This window comes from Protopterus annectens, chromosome 8.part0 (assembly GCF_019279795.1).
Source record: "Protopterus annectens isolate FY-2018-M chromosome 8.part0, PAN1.0, whole genome shotgun sequence".
In the NCBI taxonomy this organism is placed as follows: domain Eukaryota; kingdom Metazoa; phylum Chordata; order Ceratodontiformes; family Protopteridae; genus Protopterus; species Protopterus annectens.
In genome coordinates, this window is record NC_056741.1 from 336,621,874 (window position 1) to 336,642,326 (window position 20,453).

At 40.2% G+C, this 20,453-nt stretch overlaps 1 protein-coding gene across 1 annotated transcript in view; it reads right to left on the bottom strand.

Annotated features, from left to right (window-relative positions):
* Positions 1 to 20,453, bottom strand: part of LOC122808226 (multiple epidermal growth factor-like domains protein 10) — a 693,858-nt gene that overhangs the window by 310,104 nt on the left and 363,301 nt on the right. Inside the window, exon 6 of the mRNA XM_044079188.1 lies at positions 5,730 to 5,976. Within this exon, the coding sequence (XP_043935123.1) occupies positions 5,730 to 5,976 (247 nt within the window). The remainder of the gene's footprint in view (positions 1 to 5,729; positions 5,977 to 20,453) is intronic.

Below are 20,453 nucleotides of genomic sequence, written 5' to 3' on the forward strand. Positions count from 1 at the left end.
AATCGAACAGGACAACGTCTTACTGTGAGGCGACAACGCTACTGCAGCACCACCACCGCAGTACGACATATTTAAGAAGAGTATTAATACATAATGCAAGCTGAGGTTACAAAAGGTATTATTTCTTAACAGCAGTTGAGGGAAAAAAAAACAGTGAAGTTTGTTGAAAGTTAATTCTTTGTTATATTTCCTTGGAAGATTGTAAGCGTACTATTATGTAGCATCATAATGTTTTTGACAGTCCAATAAAGTATCCAGAAGGAAGGACAAACAAGTAAGTAACACCAGAACCATTGCTGTGATAGGGGGCTTTTAATTCAGCCTTGCCTTTGAGGTATTTCCTAGTGATATCCTGGGAGGGACTCAATGAGATGAACAGTGAGACCTAGTCATACTAATTGGGCAGTATAGTATTATATATTTGACTACATTATAACACTGTTAAATTAATTATTCTACAGCATTAAGAGAAAAGTATGTTAAATTTCTCTAAAATGTAGAGACAAGCATTGCATTTGAATCAGCATTTGTGACTTTAATGCATTTTCTTGCATTCTCATTTGCAAGCAACATAACCGTATTTGCTATGGAATGTTTTAATGTATTTGTCCCTGTTCTTGGTGTTATAAATGACACACAGTTTTACTTTTGGCTTTGGACTTCTTTGGTGATAGTGATAATATGATTTCTAAAGAAATAGTTAAATTTGGTTCTGAAAATCCTGTTCAGTTTGATGTTGTTAGGGAAGTAAGTGGCACTCATAAGGTAAGAGCAGTCTGTGATGTTGGCGGGCTGAAACAAGCATTCATTGACTTAAAAGGTACCATGGCAAGTTATAAAAAACTTTACAGGAAGTAGAAAATTCCAGCATGCAATTATGGTAATAAAGCTTCTTGAAGACCATTATGTTGTAAGCTTGACAAGTGAATCTATGAAACCATAAATAAATTTTAGCAAGTCATAAATGACTTCCTTCCTGCAGGGATAACAGAATTTCTAAGAAAAGTTAACTATTGTATAGCTTACAGCTTAGTGTATGGCTATTTTGCTTGTATTTCCAAAATATGACAAAATTATTGTAGAGTGCACATAAAATGGGTGTGGAGATATTATGTAGATGTGCTATAAATTGCTTATACCTTCTTAATCTTTTAGATTCCTTCAATCAAAAGAAAAACAATTGTTAGGAAATCCAAGTCTTCATTTAAAACATTCAGTAAGAAATTTCTTCTCCTTTATTGATCCGTACCTCTAGAATTTCCTGCCAATTCATCTTCATTTTGTATCTTTTTACAGCGATTTAAGAAATCACTTAACTTGTATTTATTTCTCCAAGCATCATTTTTATTGTCTGAAACAGCCTGATTTTAAATCTTGATTGCTTTGTACAATATAAAGTAGATTGATAGACTGTATGCTGTATTTAAATGTTTTATTAGAGTATATAATTATATGAATAATCTATGAAATGTTTTTGATGCACCTACGGATAGACTTGAACACAGACCTGTATTTGAATTCAGATTTAATGTATACAAGTTGCAAAGCATTAGCAGTAACCTCCTGTCCATGCCATGTAGACACATAAGATATCTAAGAGCATGTAGGTAGGAGTGTCATGTGTGTGGCCACTAACCAGGAGAGCCCATCATGAGCCAGTATTTGTCCATCCTATGTTTGCTGCCTTTCCCTTCATTCAACATTGCAACAGTATTGTAAACTTGTCTACAAATGACCTCACATTGGAAGAAGTGCTGCAGAAGGACCTGGAGAGGCTTATGGTATGGTCAGAGAAGTGATATGTGGATCATCAGGCCTTTCAGCAAGAAGTGCCCAAAGACTTTTTAGTATACCTCGGAAAATCCAAAAAGATTCTGTATGTATGACTGGAGAACTGAGGTACATTTTTAGTGGAAAAAAGGAAGAAGGATATATTGAGAGAGAGAGCACAGGGTTAATTATTATGCTGCATGATCCCACCAAGTGCAGCTCAACTGTGATAAATATGACTAGAAAGCTGATTGCCTACTCCTTAATGCACAGACTTCAGGAAGCCAGAGGTCAACCTTACATTATACTTACCAATAGTGAAACGTATTCCGGAATTCTGGAGGCATTCAGAATGCAATACCCAATGAAGGATGTCACATTGGTGGAAGGGGTTCAGAAAAGAGTGGCTGAAATTATGGAAAATGTAAGACCACACAAATGGTGCAGAGACAGGTTATCTGCCCCCACTGCTGTTGATTCGGATTTGATTACTAAAACAAGTGCCATCAGCTTTGGATGTGAGATGAAGGAATCAACAGGATATTATATTCTTAGTTTTCTCATGGGGGAGACATGTAATAGACACTGGAGTAGGCCTAGCTAGGGGTCGAAAAACACCAATGGGCCAGGACAGATCACATAGTGAACAGGGATCGTATGCAGCCATTTTCTCATTTAGTCAGTCTTTACGGCCTGTGAAAAGCAGTGAATAGTGCAGTAAACAAAACTTTCATTCCTGCTGATAATGCAGGATCTGGCCTGATGCATGGAATGGAAAAAGTGATAAGAGATTAGAAGAATAGAACAGACACTGCTGACATGCTACTGGTGCACTGGATCAAGTGAGGGAGACAAGAAAGGGCCATACTGTATAAAAGGGACAGAGTGGGAGGGCAGGAAGCAGACTGTAGGAAGTAACAACTCCCTTGATCTCTAGAAGCACTTCTTTCCAGAAAGGATTGCAGTCTGATGGAACAGACTACCAGAGAAGAGAATCCAAAGAGACATTTAAGAATACACGTCAGAGTAGATAAGTTTGATTTCTCCTTCTGGTATCAGGCAGTTGTATACTTAAATGTAGACTAAACTGTCCTGCTCTTAACCAGTAGAAAGAATATTATGTACTAAAGAATGAGCAATGGCCCAGGCTGAGGCCTAAGACCCGCAGAGGTGTCATGAGTTGACTCCTAAGATTGAAAGGGGTATTACAAAGGAGGGGCCATGGCTGACTGGCTGGGCATATCAAATTCCAGACTGAGATGAAAATGAATTACTTAATGGAATGGGTGGTTGGGCCAAGAAAGCCTCTGCCAAAGTGAGTGGCAATGTGCAGGTCTGGTGGGAAGGAGGGGGGCAATAGGAACCAGTGAAATCAAGGCAGCTGTATAGGAAATGGCTGCACAGACAGATAGACATGATAGGCTTTCCATCTTCTTTTTGTCTACAATATTGTATGTTCATATACTACCATCCAAACCCATTGTTTTGGTAGGTGCTGTTTCTCCTAATCTTGTCAGCCAAGAGCCTTATAGGTTCATAAATTCATAGGTGTGTACTAGGCTAATGACCCTGGAGCCTTTACAAACCTAGTCCACAGGATTACACTGGCATCGTGCCACCCAAGTTTAGTTCCCAGTGCTGCTGTCGAGTAGAGCCACTGTTGTGATCCCCGGGGTGAATTTTCTATTTCCCATCCATTCATCAAGATTTATCTTGAAGAAGGCAGGTGAGGCACTCTGCTTGACATGTATGGGAAGTCTATTCCATACCATGGGCAGTCTCTGGGTTATGAACCTGTCCCTCCAGCTTGTTCTGTTGAATGTGGTAATGAAGTTGAGGTCTCTGGAGCATGTAGTGTGGAGGAATTGGGATTTCTTTAGATGTAGCATTTCTGACAGAGCTCGGTCAGACATGGCTTTGTAAGTCAAGCAGAGATCGCCTCTAAGTAGGTGATATGAGACAGAGAATAGTTGGAGTTTTTTGAGTCGGTCCATATAGGACAAGTGTTTAAGGCCTAGAATCCTCTTTGTGAGGTACTTTTATGGCCTCTCCAGTTGTTGCAAGTGTCTAGTGAGGTACATGCCAAATTGGGCATTGTATTTGATGATTGGCCTAATGAGGGAAGAGTAGAGGGAGACACTGACTTCTTTCTTCCTGGATGCAAAACCCTTAGTAATGAGATGTGCCACATAGAAGGGCTTTCTCACCACAGTGGCAATGTGGTGGTCAAAAGAGAGGTTGCTGTCAACCTGTGTTCCCAGATCTCTTATGATGCCTTCTGTGTTCAGTGGACTACCATCAATGTGATAATTCATTGGAACTGGGTTTTTCCCAAAGGGGATGATGACACATTTTTTGGTATTGAGCTTAAGGCCATAGTTCTGACACCAGTCGTTGGTCTCAGTGAGGCCTTCCTGTAAGATGTCAACATCACTTGGGGAGTTAAGTATGGCTCCCAACTTGCAATTGTCTGCGAACTTTGTCAGCCAGAGTCAATTTGTGTTGGCCTTTACTTCAGAGAAGTAGATACCAAACAGGAGAGGACCCAGGACCGAACCCTGTAGGAATCCACTTGTGACTGGTCATCAGTCTGACTTGGAGTCAGCTACTTTCAGACTGCGGGTTCTATCTGTGAGCCAGGTAGCAACCCACCTAGTGATATAGGGGTTGATGCCTAGCTTAGTGAGTTTTTCTATCATTCCTGCATGGGGAATGGTATCAAAGGCCTTGGCCAGATCAAGGTAGGTTGTATGAACCATCTTGCCTTCATCCACAGCTCTGGTGACTGACTCAAAGAAGTCGACTAGGTTGAGCAGGCATGATTTACCCTTCACAAAACCAAACTGTGTGGGATCCAGAGTTTGGAGATTCCCTATATCCTTGTTTATTAGGTCCACGATGATGCGTTCCATAGCTTTGCATATCAGACTTGTAAGGCTAATGGGGCAATAGTTCCCAGGGTCTGTAGTCGCTCCTCCTTTGTGGAGAGGGATGACTGTAGTAGTGCACAATTCGGTAGGGACAAAGCCTGAGATGAGGCTGTGATTGAACATGGCACACAGATGAGGTGCCAGTTCATTCTGTAGTTTATGTAAAACGCAGCCAGGGATATTGTCAGGTCCTATAGAAGCTGTATTCTTGGCCTTGGACAGTGCTGTTTTAACCTGTGCAGCAGTAATACTGGAAATCTGCTGCTATTGTGATTGGTCCTTTGGGGAGGAGAGAGAGTGGTAAAGTCAGCACTGATTCTGTCGGCCAGTATGTTGGCAATATCTGTTGGCTCGGTATAGGAGATGCCATTGTGCAACAGCTCCGAGCAAATGTGGGTATTGCCATCGAGATTCTTTACATAACTATAGAAGGCTTTCATAGCTAGCTTTAGAGGATTTGATGAGGGATTTCAACTTTTTGTTGTGGCTGTTAAAGGAGTTTTTCCAGTCTTGGGACTTCACCTTATTTTGCATCAGATTCCTCCTTCTGTTGTAGAGTTTGTTTATTGCAGGAGACCACCAGATTGGCTTCCTTTTTTGGAGGAGAGCATCTTGGTTCTGTTGGGTATGGCGAGATCCATGCATTTGTGTACGTGTTCATACAGGGGATTAGTGTATAATTCAGTGATCATGCAGCTGTTCTCCAATTGCATGGATGCTGTGAAGTTAGCCACCTCTGTTTTTAGGAGCCCAAAGTAAGCTTTGGAGAAGTTTTTCATGGTGGTTACCTTTGCGGGTGGGGTGGGGTGAAAGGGATGTGGATTTCCATGGTGATTAATTTGTGGTCGGATCTAACCAGGGAGGAGTTGGCTATTGGTATAGAGCAATGGTCGCCCATGTTAGTAATGACCAGGTCAAGGATGTTGCTACCTATAGTGGGGGTAAGAATGAGCTGGTCCAGGGCATTGGAATTAATTATTGCTACAATCTGTGACAATTCATTCTCTCTTTATGTGGTTGTATACTTACAGTGCTCCCATGTAGTTCTCAGGGCAGTGGCATTCTCCGGTCTCATGATGACAAGCTGCACCCTGCTCACACCGACACTGAAGCTGACAGTTCTTCCCATATGTCCGCGAATCACAGCGCTTTTCACACGAGGAGCCATGGTATCCAGGTGGACAGATACAGATTCCAGACATAGGGTCACACAAAGCTCCATTTTTGCAGTTACAGGATGCCTTACAAGTAAGGCCCCAGTGTTGTCCATCACAAGCTGTAATAGATAAATAAATAAATAAATAAATAAATAAACAAACAAATAATTAATTAATCAGAACCACGTGGAGTACATCATGCTGTGCTTAAAAAGTTTTACTGTCTTATGCACATATACACTTGACATATTTAGCTATTGACAAAATAATTCAGGTAAACACATCCTTTGTATAAATATAAGAAAAAAATGAAAAAAAATGCCTTGTTGGTCCACTAGTAGAAAACACAAAGTCACTGGAACACAGATGTGATGTGATGTAATAACATTCAATGGACCAACACAGGTTTTGCAATTACTCGTGCTTTCCAGCTGACTTGAACCTTCTGTCAGGAGTTATTATATTACTGATGTTAAATATAATGCATGTCAATTCATTTGTGCATAGAAAAGAAGTACATTATTCATTTCTAATTGGCTAAAAAAATCTTGAAAAAATGCTAGGGTGGAAAACATGCTGCACCTCAGAGACAGTGTGCATGTGTGTGTGTGTGTGTGTGTGTGTGTGTGTGTGTGTGTGTGTGTGTGTGTGTGTGTGTGTGTGTGTGTTTCAAGACATGCTATACAATCAAAGTTTGGCAAGTTACATTACAGTTAATGTTCACTGTGCAGAGAAGATGGAAACTGCTCTGACATTTAATGAGACAATAAATCTCAAAACAAAAGACGTGTAGGGAGATCAGTAAAATCTGGAGAAGGAAAACAAACAGTTATACTTTGTAAGCTGTTTGTCTAAAGAAGCAATCTTTGTGAGATAGAGATTAACAGAAAATATGAATTAGAAGTAATGTGCAGTTTACAGTGATGAGAAAGGCAGGGACTACCAAGAGAATAAGAAACAAGGTTAGAATGTATGGCTGTTGTATGCAGTTAATACACTAAACTGGCAATGTTTAGCTAATTGAGAGAAAGAAAGAAAGAAAGAAAGAAAGAAAGAAAGAAAGAAAGAAAGAAAGAAAGAAAGAAAAAGAAAAAGAAGGAGAAAGAGAGAGAGAGAGGGAGAGAGAAAACAAAATGGTGTTGTTACCTAGTACAAGCATATCTCTCAACTTCTGAGAGCAAGAAATCTGGACAAAGCCTAAAAATAATGAAGGCCAAAGGCCCAAAATAAGGACAGATTTTAAATATTGCTTTTACAAACTTAGAACGTTGCGGGAATAACCAATTTTGTGGCAGCATGCATTTTCTGAAGGTTATGAAGTCTAACACTCAAATGTATTTCATTATTTAGTTCATAGGTTCATAGATTAGTACTAGGCTAACTGCCCTTGCAAGCCATTTTAAGCCTAGCCAATTATCCCCTGTGACGTCAATCCTCAGTGATCTGTCAGAACACCACAAATTTTCTGCAGAAGAGACCAAAAATATGAGATAAAAGTCTGGATATTCTGTGAAAATCTGGACAGTTGAGAAGTATGATCTGAACAACAGCTGAATTGGATAAAGTTTTGTTACAATTTTAAAACTGTCTGAACATTTAGGCCTTACCTGAGTTTTAATTTTATCCTTACTAGTAATCTGACCAGAATGCTGTCTTATGTGAAAGTAAATATTCTCTTGTCATGAATTAAATACAGGTGCTATAACATAGATCTCAGTAATCTAAACAGATACTATTCATACTCTGAAATAGTTGTCATTTCGAATTCAGAGTAAATTCATCAAATCATTCATTACCCAAAGGAAAAAAAAATATTTCTCTTCAGTATATCTTATTTATATTCACTGTTAACTGCTCAAAAGGAAATGTTAGGTATTAAAGTATCTCATAAAACCACTGACTGTCAGACTGAACAACTGAATGAACTTGATCTCCATTACTTTTCTTTCCAACGGTGTGGGGAAATGTCCTTTAGGAACCGTAACGGTCATATCTGATACAGAATGCTCAAACTGGGAAAAGTGTGCTGATACTGGCTTGCACTCATTTTATTAGTAGCTTGTGTTTATGGGCATTCATCCTAGTTCTGAGTAACTGGCCTGTCTCTCCTATGTAACCTGTGGTGGGACATATCATGCATTTGATTAAATAAGTCACTTGTTGGGAGTGCATGTAAATGCACCCTGTACTTTGAAACTTGTTCTGTGAAACGGTAATGTTGGAAACTGTACAAATCACGTGACATATTTTGCATCTTGGCCAATGGTTGCAGAGTTTTGTGTGTATGAATATGTGACACACACTTTTACAGAAGCAGTGATGGACTGTGTGTGTTGCAGTAACACGCCTTATTTTTGCATTGTCTTCCCACTCTGCTGCCTAAAATGCCCTGCCATGCCTCTGGACAACAGACATCCAACACCTTCCCTAATGAATTGTGCTTTCTGATTACAATGGCTTGCTGCTTCGTAAGATGACCTCCGTATAACAATACAAAATGCCTCAGAATATAGTCCCCCAGTTTTCCTGTCCAACAATTTATCTCTGCTTAGGATACTGATTTTACTTCCAGGAAAGAAGGAGTGGGTTGCATAGAGGTCTTGGCTACTTTGGTTGCTTATTCAGGTGGATCTTAAAAATCCCGTGACAGATCTTGAAAAGAGCACTGAATTTTTTTTCTTCTATGCCAAATTTCTCCCATGTACTAAGAGTACTGACAACATTTTAACAGTTTAGTACAGCAGTCTCTCTTTTCTGTTCCATTCCCCTAGCAAACAGAGTTATGCATATAAACACACATATACACACATTATACAAAGCTGAATACAATAATACCGTTCGGCACAGTTTTTTAGGCAAAAAAAGCTAAATAAATGAACTTGTACAGCAGCTAACTGCAATAAAAGAAACTAAAGTCAACTCCTCAACTTTTGGTTCCAGGGTATGTGGTAAAATATGCAAACCCCTGTGAGGCTGAGACTAAAGAAGTTGCTGAGTTGTCCATTTCATGTTTCTTGTGAAGTCAAGTGATGGCAGATGCTCCCTAGCTAACCAACTTTAAGCATGATATTTGACCAAGCATGTAGCTTTTTTTTTCCCAGAGGGAATCTCGTGTGTGTGGGAAAATTGTTCTTAAGCAGTCTCCTCCCCCATTCCCAAATTTCTCAGCTCACAAACATATGGGAAACCATAGGAACTCTTCTGACTGACCTGCCTTTCTGTGCACTATTTCTTCCCATGCCTTTATATGGGAGGTAAACAAAAGCAACAGAGAGTTTGCCAGCTTCCTGCACTGTGACTTCATGTCAACAGTCTCTGTGTTTAGTCAAGTTACATATATGGGACAGAGATCAGAAGAACATTACATTTGCTATTAATTCAATGACTTGGCAAATAGTCTAAAAACAACTAATTCCTAAAAGATTTATACATATTATAGTAATATGGAATAATGTAAAAATAACATAAATGTCCAGTGTATATCACAATGTAATGTTTGAACCGTAATAAAACTGCAACAGGAGTTTTTGCAAGTTGATTGACAAGGAAAGAAATAAAGAAATCTATGCAAAGGCATTTAAATCAAACAAAATAACAATAGAATGCCACTGACCCCCGTCCCCATGTGCTGGAAAGTGAAACTAAATGTTGTTTTTCTTTCGGCTTTTTCCTGGTTAGGGGTCGCCACAGCGGAACTCCGGTCCGCTAATGATTGGCAGTAGATTTTCACGAACGCCGAGGTGCCAGCTTGACGTCCAACCTTCAACGAAGGCACGCCCATTTACGCATGTCTTTTGAATGTCACCCAACTGCGGGGAGGACATGCAGACTCCACACAGAAGGCACTCCCCGCACTCCAGCCGAGAATCTGAAGCTAAATATTTATTATAAACCAAGAGATGATACAGTCCTCGGACAAAATACCACAAACAATGAATATTCATGGGTGACTTTAATTACTCCACTATTAACTGGGAATCCTGTACGACACCAAATGTACAGGTTCATAGGTTCATAGGTTGGTACTAGGCTATCAGCCGTATGGCCTATACAAGCCTAGCCATAACAATTCCCTGGCTATTTCTTCCCACACTATTTACTTCCCTGAACCCCTGTCTAGCAGGGCGACTGACGTGATCCTTGGGGTGAATTTCCTATCTCCCATCCAGTCGTCAAGGTTCCTTTTGAAGAGGGCCAAGAAGGCACTCTGCTTGACATGTGTGGGCAGTCTATTCCAGAGTCTGGGGAGTCTCTGGGTCAGGAACCTATCCCTCCAGCATGTTTTGTTCATTGTGATGACAAGGTTTAGATCCCTGGAGTGTGTGGCTCTGAGGGATTGGGATTTCTTTAAGTGTAGCATGTCCAACAGCTCTGGGTCTGACATGGCTCGGCACAGAGATTCCTGGATTTTGTAAACACAAACTCCCGGGACCAGATAGTCAATACACCGACCAGGGGTGCATTCATACTGGATCTGGTCTTCACTAATATGGGAGTGTACTGCACACCCCCTACTGTAATGTCTTCCCTGGTAAGGTCAGACCACAAAATGGTCTCCTTTGATGTAAAAATAAAACCTGAACCCTCGGCTAAACCTGGAATATTCAGGAACTACTCTGGGGCTAACCTCCTGCTATTAAATGATAACCTGGCAAAATTTCAAGCCTCCATAAACCATGAAAATACTGTTGCCTATGCAGAACTGTTCACAGAAACCCTGTACAAGCATGTTAATAGCTGCACAGAGGCAGCTGTACCCACGAAGAAGAAGTACAGAACTAACTTAAAAAACAAGCCACCCTGGTGGAATCACAAATTCAATAGGCTGTATAACAGAAAAAAATCATGGCAAAAATTAGGAGGTGCAGCACCCAGCAGGATAAAAGCACTCTCATCAAACTAAACAAACAACTCAGAGGACAAATAAATTCTACTAATGCCAAATTTGAGGTAAGTTTGACCTCCTAGGCCAAGGACAACCACAAAGAATTCTTTAGCTATGTCCGCATCCTCAAAGGCAATACACAATTGTGTGCAGAGCTCATTGTAAATGAAGCCACCTATATAGATCCAGAAGATATAGCAAACCTCTTGGCTGATAAATTTACCCCTCTCTCCCCCTCAACCTTCCCACAGGAAATACCATCAAATATAACTCCCTCTAGTATCACTAGGGAACAGGTCCTTAATGCTCTCTCTAAGACCAAGAACACTGCATCAATGGGCCTAGGCAATATCCTAGGATGACTTTTGAATGGCATGAAACATGACCTATCAGGACCACTGAAATTACTATTGAACTGTAGCCTCCAAACAGGCTTTGTGCCTCATGAATGGAGAACAGCAACAGTCATACCTCTGCACAAAGGTGGGCTATATAGAGACCCTGAAAACTACAGACCCATAAGCCTCACTAGTCTTATATCTAAAGCCATTGAAAGAATTATCATGGAAATGATCAATAGAGATATAGTAAACCTCCAGACACTGGACCTAACCCAGTTTCATTTCATCAAGGGCAGATCATGCTTGGTGGACTTCTTTGAGAAGGTAACCAAAGAAATGGATGAGGGGAAAATGGTTCATACTGCCTACCTTGACCTGGCCAATGCATTTGACATGATACCCCACTCAGGTATTGTTGACAAACTCAAGAGGTTAGGTACAAACTCGTATGTCACCTGGTGGATAGCCAGCTGGCTCACAGACAGGACCCAGGAATTTAGAATCGGGGAGTCCACCTCTACAAAGAGGCCAAGTCGCAAGTAGAGTCCCTCAGGGATCAGTCCTTGGACCGCTCCTCTTTGGAATTTACTTCTTTGAAGTCAAGACCAATGTCAGTGGTCTTTAGCTTGCTAAATTTGCAGATGATTGCAAATTAGGAGCTGTCATTGAATTTCACACTGACAAATATTCTCCAGGAGGGACTGAGACAATTGGTGTCAGAGCCATGGACTAAAACTATATGCCAAGAAATGCATAATAGTATCCTTTCAGACGTCATCCACCCCTGGTAACTATCATATTGCCAGCACACCCCTTAGAGATGACCCAGTAGTCAGGGACTTAGGGACACACATAGACAGTAATCTAGTCTTTGACCATCACATGTCTACAGCAGTGAGGAAATCATTCTGTGTTGCACAACTTATACGCAAAGGTATGGCATCTAAGTCCAAGGAAGTCATTATTCCACTGTATTTGGTATTCATCAGACCTATCATTGAGTACAACACCCCCTTTGATATGTACCTAACTAGGCATATCTAACAACTGGAACATCCACAGAGGTTCCTCACTAAAATAATATAGGGCATAAGTAAAATGTCCTATGCAGACTGCCTAAAGGCTCTATCCCTGTATTCTGTCTCCTACAGGCTTTTGAGGGGAGAGCTATGCCTGGCATATAGGGCATTGTCAGACCCCACTCTGATGGACCTCCTGCATATCCTTAAAACAACAGTACCAGAATTACCCATTCTAAAGACTTAAACCTTGCTTGTGATATAAATAGGACCTGCTGGATAGATAGGTATGTATCCCAGAAACTATCCCGTCTGTGGAACAGGCTCCCCATCTATGTGAAGCAGGGTTCCTCCCTAACCCAATTCAGGTGCAGCTTGGACAACTGGATGGGGAACAGGAAATTAATTCCTGGTTTGGCACTTATGTCTCTAATGGACCCAGGCAACCTGTGAATGGTTCATCTACCAGGCCCCTACTTGCAAATGTTTCATCTCACAAACCCCTGCTTACACTTATCAAGGGTATCAGAACTTGTCACAGATTTGGGATGCATGGCTAGGCTTATAAAGACCACTGAGGTCATTGCATAGTAAACACCTATGAGCCTATTTAAAATACCAAGCTACAAATCCATTGACCAAGTAGCCTAGTGACTGGCAGTCATGACATAAAGTGCAACATTAAGCATGTCACTTAGTATTCTTAAGAATACATCAAAAAAGAGGAATTTAAATATTTTAAATGCAATTGTCTAATACATTATTTTATTAAAAAAATATATATACTTCACATTTTAAATTGCTTTCCAACGTAAGGGAGGAATCTAGGACTACGAGAACAGCAACTGCTAACTTTTTTAAACATGTCTTTTTAATTATCTGTGAGAATTTCTAGTGTATTTGGGAAAAATGTTTATATTTGTTAACCCTGTTTATTACCTCTTTTGCAGGATCCAGCAGGAAGAAAAGTAAGGAATCTGTTGGTCTTCCTAGATTATAAGAATATCTGGATGGAGTGCCTCTTGTTGTTTGTGTCTATGTTGCAAGGCAAAAATAAATGGGCCACCTGTTGTTTTAACTTTAAATTTACATTTTAATTCTGCAATGAGCATATGCAGTATATTACAATACATCTTACTAACATTTTTATTGATCTCATTTTAAACTGCCTTTCACGTATATTAGCAAGGTATGTATCATTAATCATGGATAGCAAAGTGGTCCAGCTAGAAAGAGATGACTGCTTCAGTACTTCTGTTAGGTTCTAACCTCCCCTAGGGAATCATGGAAGTGAAAGGATAACATTAGCTCTCATGTATGAATCAGAGCAGAAAAGAGCTAGAGATCCACTGGAAACCATGGTACAAGCCAGAAGACAAATAAGAGAGCTGTAAGTGGTGATGGTGCTGCCCCAGGTGAAACAGTAGTGTATGAACACGTGTGAAATGTGTGAAGCCCTTGGCATAGTATTAGTGGGAAATGCACTGGGGTGCTAGTTGGAATGAATAGTCCCACTAACTGTCAGCAGGCTGCTGGTTTGCTTGTTTGCCTTTCTACCTGGATGACCATATCAGGCTAACATCATAATATAAGGGGTGTCAGCCTGTTCATATCTAGTAATCAATTTCTTGGTTTCTTGATGATTTTGTGTGTGTGTGTGTGTGTGTGTGTGTGTGTGTGTGTGTGTGTGTGTGTGTGTGTGTGTAGGTCTCAACCAATCAGGGACAAATCTCAACAAAATCAGGGACAAATCCAGAAATAATCAGGGACAATCAGAGACACTTTTAAAATATTAGTACTATTAACGTGAGACATTAACAGAATAAGAGCATATGAATTAATGTACAGTTTCTGAAGTAAAAGAAGTCTATAACTCTAATTATTGTCATAATTTGCTAAGTGGAATTCACCACCTTTTCTCAAAAAGACACCAGATTTAGGAGGGATTATGAGGAACAGAGCTAAAATTTGAGTCAAAATCAGGGACGTCCCTGAAAATTATGGACAGCTGAGAGGTATATGATGTGCACATGTGCATCTTGTATTTGCATTTACTTTCGACAGATACAGTCTAAAATGTGGAACATTAAAAGTGAAAGGGTAGTAATGGTGAATGGGAAACATCAGGTACTTTGCATTTCCTACCCAATAATGCAGGTAGTCTGACCTAGATTGACTTGAGTCACTCAAAAGTGATTTATTCTGCTAATTCATATCAGAAAAAGATCCTGGGCATCACAGTTCTTCTGGTAGTGATGACCAAATGGCCACACCCTAATGCATCTGTAGCCCCACATCTCCAGGCACACTCATATTCCTGTTGCTTTGTATGATATTTAATGACAGACCTCAGAAACAAATTTATATATCCACAGTTTGACATTTTTATTAGTCTATCTATCTATATATATATATATATATATATATATATATATATATATATATATATATATATGGGTACGTATCACTTCACCTAAAGCTCATTTCACCTAAACTCAATTCACCTAAACCAATTCACCTAAAGTTCACCTAAAACTCATTTCACCTAAAACTCATTTCACTGACAAGTAGTACAATAAGGCAAATCAAAGGTATATGTCCTTTTCCTCTCTGTAGTGCGATCCTGGTGTTAGTATATATAGTTAGGGGTGTGTGGGGGGCATAGCCCCCCACTTATTTTGGTTTTACATTGTCTGGTTTTGTTTTACATTATTTGGTAAAAGCCAACTAGGTGGGGGGCTGGGCTGCACCCCCACACCCCCTTACTATATATACTAACACCAGGATTGCATTACAGTGGGGAAAAGGACATATACCTTTGATTTGCCTTATTGTACTACTTGTCAGTGAAATGAGTTTTAGGTGAAATGAACTTTAGGTGATATGGTCTTGGTGAAATGAGTTTTAGGTGAAGTGATACGTACCCATATATATATATATATATATATATATATATATATATATATATATATATATATATATATATAAAATATATATTTGCTTCTCTGCTGGACTTGACTGATAACTCTATTGCTTTTACCCAGCTATCCCATTCATTCCTTCAGGGACAAGAACCAGGCATTCATGGGTTAGATACCAGTCCTGTGACCTATTTACTCCTGTCTGAGGTGCCTAACTATCTAGTCATTCCTCCTGTGGTGAGAGTCTGTGGTAGGAAGCAAGCCAGGTTTCAAGTGTGATGGAGAAGCCCACCCTTTCCCTTGTTGCTCCCTCCTGTCTGTTATCTATTATTGTCTGAGAACTGCTGTATAAATGTAATGTATATCAGTGCAACTACTCTGACTGGATTTGTTAACCATTTTTGTCAATTATTTTATACATTGTCTAGTGTTTTTCTTCATTCCTGCAAATAAGAGTTCATGAACTCACAGCTGCCAAACACGAAGTTATGATTTGCATGAATCAGATGGATAAGGCCGACTGCACCCTGATGACCTATGGATGAGCCAGTTGGAGGCTATCAGTGGATTGCGTATCCTAGGCAGAGTGATTGACACCTGACAGTGGTCAAGTTTCCTGGCAATTGCAGCAGGGCTGGGAATGAGTTCTCACCAAACAGCATGCTTTCATAGTGTGACTGGTACTGGGCATGCATTGTGGGAGTCCTATGGCTCAAGTTGCTATGGGGAAACCGGGGGAGTAGATCTCTACAGATAACTTTGATGGATGCATGGATGATTGTTTGTCTTGATGAATGAAATTGTCTTAATTATGGGGAAAACTAATGACTGGTAAGAAATGGGTGGGAAAAACACTGGGAAACAAAAAGTTAAAGGGAAATACTCTGTATAAAAGCAGTTTTGTGCAGAGTCTGCATGTCCTCCCTGTGGCCGTGTGAGTTTCCTCCGGGTGCTCCAGTTTCCTCCCACATCCCAAAGACATGCAGTAGGTGGATTGGACACACTAAATTGGCCCTAGGTGTGAGTGTGTGCATGTGTGTGCCTTCTGTGGAATGTTGGGCACCGGGCTGGCAACTCGACACCGTAAAACTCCACTGCCGATCATGAGCGGACAGATGATCCGCTGTGGCGACCCCTAACTGGGAAAAGCCGAAAGAAGAAGAAGATACTTAATATGATGCATGTCAAAAATGCTCTGATTGCTTATTGTTTACTGAACAAAATTCAGTCAACCAATTTATTCGGTTATCATGTTCTTGTACTACACATTACAAAAATGTTGTGAGCAGCAATGGACAGTCCTATGAAATTCATTTGTCCGTGAAGGACATTAAATACTACACAATTCTTTGAGGCAATAGTAAAATACATCATAGCACTCTTCTTCTTTCGGCTTTTCCCAGTTAGGGGTCGCCGCAGCGGAACTCCAGGCCACTAATGATTGGCAGTTGATTTTTATGGTGCCAAGGTGCCAGCCCGATGCCCAACCTTCAACGAAGGCACGCCCATTTACGCATGTCTTTCAAAACCCACTCAACCATGGGGAGGACATGCAGACTCCACACAGAAGGCGCTCCAGCCGAGAATCGAATGGGAGAAACTCTTGCTGTGAGGTGACAATGCTACCGCTGTACCACCACGGCTTCATATCATAGCACTCTCTGTAGCTGAATTTAGATGATGATAGCAACTAACGAACGAACAAACTAACTAACTAACTAACTGTCTTTCTCTGCATAAGCTCTTAACACAGATTTATATTTACTACTCTGATACTATCTGCTTTGTGGCAAATGGGTGGGTCGCATTTTATTGACTCAACTTTTGGGACTCCTGGAACTCCAGAATGATAGCACATCTGTCTTTATCATTTAGAGTGTATTCTATGTTTTCTTGGGCCATTTATTTTCATGGAAGAGGCATTTGTAACAGTGTAGCAGAGTCTACAAACACTGCCTATAGTATAGTATAGAACTGGTTGCAGTGTTTGTGGCTACATAGTACCTATATTCATCAGCTTTAGAACCACAACATTGCCTTGCATTAACCAATAAGCAGACTGCTTACAACACTATTTTTAAACAGTTTTCATTATTTAAAATAATATAGTTCATTGGCATTCTCATTTTAGTACTGTACTGCTAGACAGCACTGTTTTTCCAGAGATGAATAGTGTTTCACCACCCTGATGCAGCAGAATGTGCACTTTTCTCTCGGATGTGACGCTTTCACATTGGGAAGTGCTGCTTTCCTTCTTACTCCAGTGCAGTAGCAATAATTAGCAAATCCTATATCTACCATCAGCTTGAAAAAAACAAGGTGCCTTGCATGGCTTTGAATAGAAATCCTGCACTAGACTATTTTTTCCCTTGATTTTTGATAATCATTAGATGGTCTGTAGTTCACATTAAACAGGTGCTTATCCACAGACCCACTATAAATAATAACATCTTATTTAATCAATATGTAATTATTTATACCCAAAACATCTAAAACCTTGGAAGCCTGCTAATCAAAACATTTTTTTTTGTACAAGCCCCTTGCACTTCTCAACATTGAAAGCCGCAACACCCTCAAGCTTATATCCCTGTTCTATGCATACCAACTCTAAGATTGCACAAACTCGGGTAACAGGGAAAAGGTAAGGAAAATGCAATACAATTTTTTCCTGTCCTCTGAGTCTGGCTCACATGCCAAGATGCTGGTGGCTGGTGACAAACATTAGGGCTCCCCTTTCCCACAAATAACAGAAAGTATGACTGGCATAAATTCTGGTGATCATCTCATCTAAAGGTACTCCTGCCAGGACTGCAATTCGTATAGTTTCTGCTGCAGGACAGCATCGTAGGGACAACAGGAATTTGACAACTTGCTTTGGGGAGCAGTCCACTGAAAGAAATAGGTTGTCAAAGTTCACTTTGTTAGGGCTGGAAGAATAAATGACAAGTTGTTTATGATTTGTTAAGAGTTAGTTCTCTTCTAATTGTCTGAAACTAACCGCATGTCCCAAAAGATGTGTAAATGGATGGAAGCGTGCAGCTAGGCTTTGTGCCAAGGGAAAGAAAGCACAACTGAATGATATTCTTAAAAAACGAAGAACAAGCAATGAAAGTATAGTAGCATTATTTGTTTCATATATTTTGTGTCTTGGGCTCTGTTTTTATCACCCTTTCTACATAAGATCATAGGAGGTTACTAGGCTAATGGCCCCAGGGTCCTTACAAGCCTAGCCAAGTTCAGCCAGTGTTCCCAAGGGAGTCTGGTTCAAGCAGACACTAAAATCAGCATGTCTTCTAAATAAGGCATGTGTCACTTAACATATCTTTATTGCTGTGTTTGTGAGATTTTATAACTGGAACTTTCTCCAGGACCATGGCCCCACCCCCTTACTTTATATCTTCAGTTCCTCCTCCATCATTCTGTCTGCAGTCGCTTTCAGATAAAATTGTCTGCCTCTCTACTGCAAAGGGCAATATAGTCATCTTCCCTTGAAGACTTTTATGTACTGATTCCCATGAAGTCTTTGATACAGTGTGAATTAAGGCACAAGGATGTATACTTCTCAAACATTCCACATTTGCCTTCTTTGGTTTCCTTCTTTCACATATCATACTGGAAACTTGCAGCATTTCAGTTCAGTTCATTACTTAACTCCCACCATGAAATTGTACTTCAAGAGAAGAAAAAGCAAACATAGCCTTACTTAGTCTTCTGTTCACAACTGTTTAAAACACCAAGCACTCTGATTTATAGGAGTTAAGCTACCAAACTGTCCCTGGGTTCTTGGTTTCCTGACACTGTATGGCCTACCCTCTACTCTGTCAAGAGGCTTGGAAACAAATACTATAACCAACAATAGCTGTTGTATTCCTGAAAAGGGTAATCGTGCACAATCAGTTATTTAAGTAATGTATTACATTAGGGTTTAGGTGATAAATGGTTAGTATGGTTTGGTGACAAGGGTAAATCTACAATGTATAAACTTCCATTAGCATTTCACATACCATTGAATAATACTATTTTGTTGTGCAATGCCATGATTTAAAAACAGAAGTTTATCACCCTTAATAAAATATTGGATTTGTATTTTAGAATGTTCTTTCTTTCTTGTGACTTCTTACTAATTTTGTTGCTTGGAGATGATATAGTGTTGTGTTGCACCTGCATAAATCCATGTTGGTGATGAAACTCGCTCATGAATGTTCATTTACTATTTAAAATTGTGCTGCACTTACTTATAATTTTTATTAAACACTACCTATTTTTATTTTACTGCGGTGGTGGTGCTGCGGTAGCATTGTCACCTCACAGTTGGACGTTGCCGTTCGATTCTCAGCTAGAGCGTCTTCTGTGTGTCGACATGCGTGAATGGGCCTTCCTTCATTGAAGATTGTGCATTAGGCCCGGCAAGCCAGCATGTAAAAATCTACTGCCAATCATTAGCGGACTGGAGTTCTGCTGTGGCGACCCCTAACTGGGAAAAGCCGAAAGACACAAACTGCCTATTTTTATTTTCTGGCACAAAATGTTAATCTATTCATTATTGTTAAGTCACAGCTGAATTCTGTAGTGACCCCATGAGTAGCTGCTAATATTCATGGAGTTTACTAGGCAAGGAGGGAATTCACAGATTCGTAGATGATTACCAGTCTAATGAACCAATCTGGCCTTTTTAAGCCTAGCAATGCTTCCTTAGCTAATCAAACCCTTTACCTTGTGTTGTTGAGGTAAACAACTTAACCATTAAGCCAACCCCAACCCATATGTTTGTTCATAAGTAAGTACTAGGTTAGCTGCCCTTGTAGGCCATTTTAAGCCTAACCAATTTTCCTTTTAAAGGTGAGAATCAAACCCTGTACCTTGTGATTACAAAGTATACACCTTAGCCATTATACCAACCCTCCCCTTGTGCATAATGACTGCCTTTTTCCTACTGATACTGCCTCTTCTTATGCATCCTTATAGGCATTAGCCTTTCTGACAATTTTTTGTCTCTCTCTGACCTTATGTTTACTGGCCTGGCCCCCAGTATCCAATATCCACGCCTGGTCTACCCGCTACTCTCCAATCCTGCTCCCAAGACTTACTTTGTTTTTTCACTGTGGCCAGTCATGAATCTTGAGGGTGTTCTGAGGGTTTGGCTCATCTGTGCTTCTATTTGAGAGAATATTTGCTATGATCTTCTCACACCTTTTCCCCATCTCCCACACTTGTTAATTATGTTTGAAGACAACTCTCTACTTCAGACCATGCTACTCCTTAGGGAGTGCGGCAATGAGTGTTCTCCCATCTTGAGTGAGCACACCAATCCCTTCCATGCTGCTCCATCAATTGCCATCATCAGTAATTGAACCTGAGTCAGCTGGGCCATAGTCAGAGATTTATCCCTCTACTTGACAGCAGCAGCTCTATTAGCCTTTATTATTGATT